The following is a 9,799-nucleotide window of genomic DNA, read 5'->3' as shown; positions in this document are numbered from 1 at the left end:
CCAAAACTTATGGGATACAGCAAAAGCACTTCTAAGAGGGAAGTTCATATCAATAAATGCCTACATTAAGAAACAAGATCTAAAATAAACAACCTAACATTGCACCTCAAGAAGTAGAAAAAGACAAAGAAACTAAGCCCAAAGTTCGTAGAAGGAAGAAAATAACAAAGATCAGAGCAGAAATAAATGAAATAGACTAAAAAGATAATAGAAAAGACCAATGGAACTAAGAGCTATTTGTTTGAAAAGATAAACAAAATCTTTAGCAAGACTCACCAAGAAAAAGAGAGAGGACTCAAATAAAATCTAAAATATAAGAGGAGACATTATAACTGATACCATAGAAATACAAAGGATCATAAGAGACTACTATTAACAATCAAACACCAAAAAATTGGACACCTAGAAGAAATGGTTAATTCCTAGAAACATATACCTACTATGACTGAATCATGAAGAAATAAAAAATCTGAACAGAACTTTTACTAGTAAGGAGATTGAATTAGTAATTAAAAAACAAAAACAAAAAAACACCCAACAAGCAAAAGCCCAAGACCAGACAACTCTTCCAAAAAATAGAAGAGGAGGGAAGACTCTCCAAATTTACAAGGCCAGAATTACCCTGATGCCAAAACCAGACAAGACAAGATTACAAGCCAATACCTCTGATGAACAGAGATGCGAAAATCCTCAACAAAATAGTAGAAACTGATTTCAACAATACATTAAAAGGATTATAGATCACAATCAAGTAGAATTTATTCCAGGGATGCAAGGATGGTTCGACAGCCACGAATCAACTAATGTGATACATCACATTAACAGAATGAAAGATAAAAATCATGTGATCATCCCAATAGATGCAGCAAAAGCATCTGACAAAATTCAGCTTCTATTTATGATAAAAACTCTCAACAAAGGGACATAAAGGAAACATACAAAATAATGAGGCCATATTTGACATATAATATGAGGCCATATATGATAAGTGCACAGCTAACATCATATTCAATGGTGAAAAGATGAAAGCTTTTCCTCTAAGATCAGGAACAAGGCAAGAATGCCCACTTTAGCTTTTAATCAATATAGTACTGGAAGTCCTAGCCAGACCAATTAGGCAAGATAAAAAAAATAAAAGGCATTCAAATCAGAAAAGAAGAAGTAAACTGTCACTACTTGCAGATGCCATGATACATATAGAAAACTCTAAAGATTCTACCAAAAAATTGTTAGAATAAACAAATTCAGTAAAGTTGCAGGACACAAAATCAACATTCAAAAATCTGTTGCATGCCTATACATTAATAATAAGCTATCAGAAAAAGAAATTAAGAAAACTATCCCATTTACAACTACATCCAGATGAATAAAACACCTAGGAATAAATTTAACTAAGTAGGTGAAGAACAGAACTCTGAAAATAATAAGACACTGAAGAAAGAAATTGAAGATTACATAAATAAATGGAAAGATAGTCTGTGCTTATGGATTGAAAGAATTTTGTTAAAATGTCCATACTGCACAAAGCAACCTACAGATTCATGCAATTCCTATCAAAATTCCAATGGCATTTTTCACAGAAATAGAACAATCCTAAAACTTGTATAGGACCACAAAAGACCCCGAAAAGCCAAAGTAATCTAAGAAAGAAGAACAATACTGGAGGAATCATGTTTCCTGATTCAAACTATCCTACAAAGCTGTAGTAATCAAAACAGACACATAGATCAATGGAACAGAATAGAGAGAAACCAAGCTTATTCATATATGACCATTTATGTAGGTAGGACAAGGAGCCAAGAATATACAATGGGAAAGGACAGACTCTTCAATAAATTGTGCTGGGAAAGCTGGACAGCCACATGTAAAAGAATGAAACTGGACCACTGTCTTAAACTGTACACAGAAATTAACTCAAAATGAATTAAAGACTTGAATGTAAGACCTGAAACCATAAAACTCCTAGAAGAAAACATAGATGGTAGCAACTTGACATTGGTCTTCGTGATAATTTTTTGGACCTGACACTGACAAAATTAAACAAGTGTGACTATATTAAACTAAAAAGCATCTGCATAGCCAAGGAAACCATGAACAAAATGAAAAGGCAACCTACTGAATGGAGAAAAATATTTGCAAATCATATATCTGATAAGGAGTTAATATTCAAAATACATAAAGAAGCCATACAACTCAATAGAAAAAAAAAATTCTATCAACAGGCAGTGGATCTGAATAGGCATTTTTCCAAAGACCACATACAGTTGGCAAACAGGTACATGAGAAGATGCTCAACATGACTAATCACCAAGGAAATGCAAATCAAAACCACCATGAGATATCACCTCACACCTGTTGGAATGGCTATTATCAAAAAGACAAAAACAAGAAATAACAAGTGTTGTCGAGGATATGAAGAAGGGAACCCTTGTGCATTGTTGGTGGAAATGTAAACTAGTGCAGCCACTATGGAAAACAGTATGGAGGTTTCTCAAAAAATCAAAACTAGAACTACCACATGATCGAACAATTCCACTTCTGGTATTTATCCGAATAAAATGAAAATATGAATTTGAACAGATATATGCACCCTCATGTTCACTGCAGCAGTGTTTAGAATAGCCAAGACATGGAAGCAACCTAAGTGTCCATCAATGGATGATTAAAGAAAATGTGGCACAAAGATGGCATTGAAAGCAAAGAAGGAAGTCCATGCCCCTCCCACAGCTGAAGCCAAAGCAAAGGCTTTGAAGGCAAAGAAAGCAGTGCTAGTTGGCAAACAGGTACATGAGAAGATGCTCAACATGACTAATTTGCAAAGAAAGGTGTCTACAGCCACAAAAAAAAAAGAAGATAAGCACATCACCCATCTTCCAATGGCCCGAGACACTTTGGCTCGTAAGGCAGCCCAAATATCCTCAGAAGAGCATCTCCAGGAGAAACAAGATTGACCACTATGCCATCATCAAGTTACCCCTGACTACTGAGTCAGCCATGAAGAAGACAGAAGACAACAATACACTTGAGTTCATTGTGGATGTCAAGGCCAACAAGCACCAGATCAAACAGGCTGTGAAAAAGCTCTATGACACTGACATGGCCAAGGACTGATGGAGAGAAGAAGGCATATGTTCGACTGGCTCCCAACTATGCTGCTTTGGATGTTACCAACAAAATTGGGACCAACTAAACTGAGTCCAGCAGACTAATTCTAAATATAAAAATAAATATAAAAACTTTTTACTGTAAAATAAAATGTGGTATATATTTATAATGGAATATTAAGTCAGCCATAAAAAAGAATGAAATCTTTCCATTTGCTACATCATGGACGGACCTTGAGGGCATTATGCTAAGTGATAAGTAAGAGAAAGACAAATACCACATGATCTCACTTACATGTAATCTAAAAAACAAAACAAAATTGAACTCAGAGATTCAGAAAACAGACTGGTAGCTGCCAGATGCAGGGGATGGGCAAGATGGGTGAAGGTGGTCAAAAGGTACAAAACTCCAGTTATAAAATATGTAAGTCCTGGGGATGTAATGTACAGCATGGTGAATATAGTTAATAATACTGTATTGTATATTTGAAATTTGCTAAGAGAGTAAATTTTAACAATTCATATCAAAAAAAACTTAACTATGAAACTTTAACTATCAGAAAAAAATTTAACTATGTTTACTATATTGTGATCATTTTGTAATATGTACATATAAATCATGTTGTACATCTGAACCTAATATGTTATATGTCAATTATGTCTCAATTTTTTAAAAATGTTTACTTTCTATTCTCAAACATTTTATTAACACAGAAGAGCTAATATTTTTTCTTAAATAATTACAAGAATTTTTTTTCCTATGCCATAAAATGTAGTATTAACATTTAATTCTCTTTTTATCTTGCAGGTGTAAAGGGTCAAGTGTTTGATCAGAATGGAAATCCATTACCCAATGTAATTGTAGAAGTTCAAGATAGAAAACATATCTGCCCCTATAAAACCAATAAATTTGGAGAGTATTATCTCCTGCTCTTACCTGGGTCCTATATATTAAATGTATGTATACAGTTCTAGTTATTGTTATTAAAATAGAATTATAAAACTCACAATACTTACCCAGAAGGAATCTAAAATAAGTCTGGAAAGTCCAAAAGTAGTATATCAGGGCAGAAGGAAAGGACAGCATCAGACTAGCTTTCGGCAGGAGTGAGAGAGGTGAGCATGATAGGGACAAACCAAAAAAATCATGTTTTTTCTCAGCTAGCAATTTTTTTAATGGAAGCCAAATCCTATTTCTTGTGATACCTTTTATAATTAAAAAAATAAATAAACAAACCTTAATAATAAGAAAATTAAACAATATAGCCAAAGTACTTCCAAGCTTCATGAAATACCATTTTAACACCCATTCCATGAAACAATTTCTGCTATTAAAAAAGCAGATTGGGACACAAGTTCTTTAGAATTCACTGTAAGTAAAATTTGATCCACACATTCTACTACTATATTTAGCAAGTGAATGACATATTTTGTATCACTTTCATAAAAATGATGGTGAGTTTCCCAATCAATACAAGTAAAATTCCAGGTTTTAATTCTAATTTAAATGCATGTTTCTGAATCATTTCTTCCTAATAGGAAGCATGGACTGGTTTGAGCCAGAGTAGGTTTAAGTAAATGAACTAAATGAATAAGTACCTGATTTAGTTGGCCAGATGGTGCCTCTTCCTCTTTGATAAGACTCTTCCCTAAGAAACTCAGGATTCTTCTACTTTGCTTAGTAGATCTGATGCCAGCCCCACCAGTTGTTCTGAGCAGAGGTGCTCCTAAGAGAAGGTAGTCATCTATTCTGTAGTAAAAATTGTCTTTATATTTCATTATTTCATCTTTAGGACACAATAAAGGCATGGTTTTCAGTTTAAAAAGTTCTATAGAATTCAGAGCCTCTCTGCTCCATAGGTGAGCCTCTCTGCTCCATAGGTTATCCTCTCTGCTCCATAGGTGAGCCTCTCTGCTCCATAGGTTATCCCCACAGAGCCTGCCAGTGGGGCTCATCAATTGCTAATTCTCTTCTTGAGAATCTCTCCTCCCACTGAGAAGATTGATAGAGCTAGAAAGCCTCAACTCACTGTACATCTTTGCCTAAATAAAAGGCCTTTTATTTTCCTGTTATTTACTGTAACATCTCCATTCTATGAAAAAAGAAGGGGGGGAGCGGTTCCTTGTAGTGAATCTAAATTTTTTTTATGCAATCCCATAAATAAGCGACATCTTTATAAAATAGTTATGAACTGTTCATTTCCAATTACTTAGACTAACACAGTACATGTTGCCTTTAGCTACTATTTCTAGAAGATTGGAAAGCAAGACTTTGGAAGCTGAAATGAATGGTTAAAATACATACCAATTAATGATTATGTAAATGTTATTCCCCATTCTTTTCTCTCTCCACCATATATAATAAAAGCATTTCTCAGCGGACATAAAAGCTTTTCTCTCTCCACCATATATAATAAAAGCATTTCTCTCCACCATATATAATAAAAGCATTTCTCAGCGGACATAGTCTATAATTAGTTTAGCATCTGTCCTATTTTCCCTGATCATTCCCCAACAACAACAAAAAAACAAATCTAGCTGAAGAGTCAGACTCATATGAACTAAACCAGGTAAAATCAAAGCTTTATAACAAAGCAATAAGCTTGTACACTTAGATCAGCCACAAGGAAAATGGAATACATTGAGAAAATAATTCCACTTATAAATAATCTTGATACCCAATCAAGATATTAAGTACAGGCTTAGGACAAAGGGAAACGGTCAGCTCTTTACCTTTGCTCTCCATGAAAATGATGGGGCAGAATCAGTCTATTGCTTCCTTCTCTTACATCTTCAGATAGGGGATCTATCTTTATTTCACTTTGTAATTCTTGGCAATGGCATTAACAACTATGGTCCATATCGACAGACATTGAATAACTCTTTCAGTGAGCAGGACTGAAGCAATTACAAGCCTGGGAGGCCTGGCACTTTGCTACATGTATTTCATAAAGGCTGCATTTTAGCAGTGGGTATCAGTGTTTTCAGTGTTGGCACCACGAAACATCTGAAATCACTCAAATAATTGTTTCTTGTTTCTTCTCAGGTTACAGTTCCTGGACACAATCCATACCTCATGAAGGTGATTATTCCAAAAAAATCCCAGGACTTCAGTGCTTTTAAAAAGGATATTGTATTTTCATTCAGAGGGCAACTGGATTCCATCCCAGTATCAAATCCTCCATGTCCTCTGATTCCTCTATACAGTAATTTGCCAAGCCACTCAGCTGCAACAAAGCCTAGTGTGTTCTTATTTTTAGTGACTCTTTTTCACATATTGTTCAAATAAAGCAAAATGTGAAACTCAACTCCCATCACCACCTGGAATCAGGGATTTCTCATGCCAGGTTACTGCAAATCTGACTTCCTCTGTGGGACAACTGGACAAACTCCACTGGTCCTTCTCCAAGAAGATAAGTGGTTATTTCCAAATCCTGCAACAAGCAATGTGTGGTGATAACGAAAGGAATGATTTAGTCTTGATGATGAATGGAAGACACCTACCTTTCAAGTATTGCCCATTTATAATTTTAAAGTAGTCTTAGAAATTTTTAAGAAGTTAAAACTTGAGAAGCAAAAAAAGTTCCTGCAAGAAAAAAAAGGAGGCTAATTTTGTATACAGAGAGCCAGATGAATATAAGCAATGAAGATGAACATTTATTGATCACCTGTTATATACAAGACCTTGCTGTAAGTGCTATATGTGAAGAGATAGTGCCATATATAATTAGTTCTCAGGGCAGGGGGAAATGACAGGACTGGAAATATTTAGTTTTGCAAATATTCTTAGGAAATATGAGAGAAAACAGGAAAATATGGGCCTAATAGGATGACAAGGTGGTGCCTGAGTTCCAAAACAGGTCAATTAAGTGTCCTTGCCCTTCTGTACGCAGATGCCACAATCCTCTTATGCTGATAACCCCCAAGTGTGTAATTCTAGCCTCTTGCCTGAGCTTCAGACTACATCCAGCTGCCCACTGGACACATCCACCTGGATGTGACCCACAGGTGCCTCAGACTTATGTTGAAAATTGAACATACTTTTCTCTCTAGAGCGGCTCTATTTTCTGTCTCAATTACTTGGTACCACCACACTAGAAACCTGGGAGTAATCCTGGATACTTCCTCCTCTTCATCCCATATAGTCAGTCACTAAAGACTGATGTTAATTATAAATGTTGGTTGACCCTACCCTCTCTCCGTGCCTACTAACACTGCCACGTTTCAGCCATCATAGCTCACCTGCACCACTGCCACAGCTTTACTAGGTCTCTTCCTCCCAGCCTTCTCCTCTTCAGATCCATCCTTTACACAGTACTAGGCAAGGGGATCTGTTTAAAACACAATTCAACAATCGTTTGTAGTTCCTATTCACGTAATGTCCTGGTGTGTCCGTGTCTGAAATGCCATTCTGATCCACTACATTTTCTTTCCCCCTCCTTTAAAACTCATTTCAGGTATGAACGCTAGGAAGCCTTTGCTGACCATCAGGCCATTCCTTTCCATTTCATCCCCTTCTAGTCAATCTGGGTGCTGTTACTCTTTGTTCCCCCAAACAAGTTGACTCTATTACTGTTATGATTTTCTATTTCCATATGTGAATTTTCTCTAGCAGAGTGGGACGTCTGAGGCCAGAGGCTAATTTGTTTGGAAAAAAATTTTTTTTTTCTTTTTTTTTTAATCCTCAGAGCCTAGAACATATTAGGAAATGAACAAAGGATTCCAGCAATCTCCTACTCCTAATCTCTCCCAGAAACTGTAGGGCTTTGAGTCATTTTATAAAACTAGGTCCCATGCTCTGACAATTTCTGACTCACTAGTAACACTGACAGAAGAGTGTTTTCATATATGTATCAAGAAATAAATTCAAATAGGGTGCTTTTACTAGACTTTGCATTTTTCCTAAGGTTTGTTGTAAAGGTATTGTTACCTATTAATAACACTATAGCTACCTTTTATCAGAAAACAAATTTTTTATCCTCAGTACACAATATGAAGCAATTGTTCACTATGAGTTAACCTAACTTAAAACATTATATGTAAGAATAGGGGGAGGGAAGTATCAAACAGAAAAAAAGAGCAACCCTGGTAAGCTGATCCCTGGTAAACTGACCTAAGTCCTGTGTATTGCTCATGGAAAGTGAGTGTCCCTGGCTGTTTTAAATGGAAAGTTCTGAAGGATCTGGAAATGAAACAATCCAAATGAATGGGAGATACATGGGCATTTAGGAGCTATTCCTGTGCCAAACTTATTCTACATGCACAAAATCATAAATGTTTAATATGAACAGAATTTGTAGTCTTCTTTGAATCAGTTCTTTTAAATCTGGCAATAACCTAAATATCTTGATCATTTTTATTTAAATAAAAGTAATTTATTATATACTTGAAAGTATATATAATGCAGAAAATGGTTTTGTATATTATGAATAAAAGTATATAAAATTCAGCTTGATTTACCATCAAGCCCTAAACAATTTTCCAAGTAGGCATTCTGAGTTCTAATTTTTCCTTTTCTAAGATAATTTTTGAAAGGACACAAACCAAAATCTGAATTGGTTCATGAGCCTTAATGTAATTTCCTAAATGTTTTTAAAATCAGGTATTTCATCAGAATCAAACATAATCATTTAGAGACAAGCAAAACAATTATAGTAATCTCCAAACCAAATCTAAACCAAACCTGAATTTAATTTGGGGTACGTATTTTGCAGCAATGGCTCTGTGCTCAAAAGTAAATTTTGCAACAAGGATTTAGTACGGTAGTATTCCAGCTACATCCTTCACTAATCAAGTGAAGTGTCCAAGAGGAACAACTATGGAATTCTGATTATAGTCAGACCAGATTCCCACATCACCCTGCATGACACCTTGCCTACTGTTCCCCACCCTCATATGCTCCTCAGGTTCTAAGTTCAGGTATAACTCCTTTTATAGAGAAACCAACATGGTAAAGGTTTTCAAAACAGAAGATTGCACATGGGAGTAAAATGATGAAAGACAGGAGCTCTGGTTTCAAACTCACCCTATGTTCAATTTCCTTACCTGTAAAATGAAGGCCTCTGCTTGACTCAGATTCTCTGTCAGAAACAGTGATATGTCATACTTTGGTGCCATTTTTTGTGCTTGCTCAGGTCGAGGAAGGATAATTAACACTCAGGTGGTAAATATTTTGAAGGCAATATATCTTATTAAGGACCAAATCTTTTGCCTCAGATACAAACAGAATTGGTCTGAAAACTGAAACATTGCTTAGTTAGAATGATCATTTAATATTTAAGGAAACTTTTATGAAGTAACAGCTTTTCCTGATGTACCTACTCAAATTATGAAAAATGTTGAATGAATCTAACTGGTGGGAGTATTTTAGAGAAATGTTAAGTACCTGCAGATGAGTGTCAGTGTTGATTTTGGTGCTTAATTTATCACAGACTTGAGCTGTTGGATATATCAGAAATGTTAAAAGCCTCTACTCAACATTTCTGAAAGTCTTAAGAAATCGTTTGGTTCCAGAAGCAAATATGAAATTTATTCTACCTTTAAAAAGCAAAAATATGACACTTGATTGGAAATGTCTTTTTCTAGGAAATCCAGAAAAATGAGCATAGTATATTTCTCATTGCAACAGGATAAGCTGCTTATTAAGAAGGTTGATTCTTATTGGTGAAAATAAAGTTGATCTCTATTTTATGACA

General features: G+C 35.2%; 1 protein-coding gene and 2 long non-coding RNA genes across 5 annotated transcripts in view; 2 read left to right on the top strand and 1 right to left on the bottom strand.

The window, feature by feature from the left end:
• The window catches only part of LOC111729695, a 12,873-nt gene extending 7,881 nt beyond the window's left edge, over positions 1 to 4,992 (bottom strand). The window contains exon 1 of the long non-coding RNA XR_002776330.1: positions 4,122 to 4,992. This is a non-coding gene — a long non-coding RNA (uncharacterized LOC111729695). The remainder of the gene's footprint in view (positions 1 to 4,121) is intronic.
• CPM (carboxypeptidase M) overlaps positions 1 to 9,799 on the top strand; it is a 59,488-nt gene extending 49,689 nt beyond the window's left edge. For all 3 annotated transcript variants that reach the window (XM_023520676.1, XM_011373956.2, XM_011373964.2), the window contains exons 8-9: positions 3,913 to 4,061; positions 6,151 to 9,799. In XM_023520676.1, coding sequence (XP_023376444.1) covers positions 3,913 to 4,061; positions 6,151 to 6,393 — 392 coding nt within the window. In that variant the 3' untranslated portion in view covers positions 6,394 to 9,799. The remainder of the gene's footprint in view (positions 1 to 3,912; positions 4,062 to 6,150) is intronic.
• On the top strand, positions 2,669 to 3,089 carry LOC111729696. Its single transcript, XR_002776332.1, has 2 exons — positions 2,669 to 2,771; positions 2,822 to 3,089. It is a non-coding gene; the product is annotated as an uncharacterized LOC111729696 (long non-coding RNA).

The sequence above is a fragment of the Pteropus vampyrus genome, unplaced genomic scaffold (assembly GCF_000151845.1).
Source record: "Pteropus vampyrus isolate Shadow unplaced genomic scaffold, Pvam_2.0 Scaffold9, whole genome shotgun sequence".
NCBI lineage: Eukaryota > Metazoa > Chordata > Mammalia > Chiroptera > Pteropodidae > Pteropus > Pteropus vampyrus.
The sequence above is the reverse complement of the archived record's forward strand: the minus strand, read 5'-3'. Positions and strand labels throughout refer to the sequence as shown.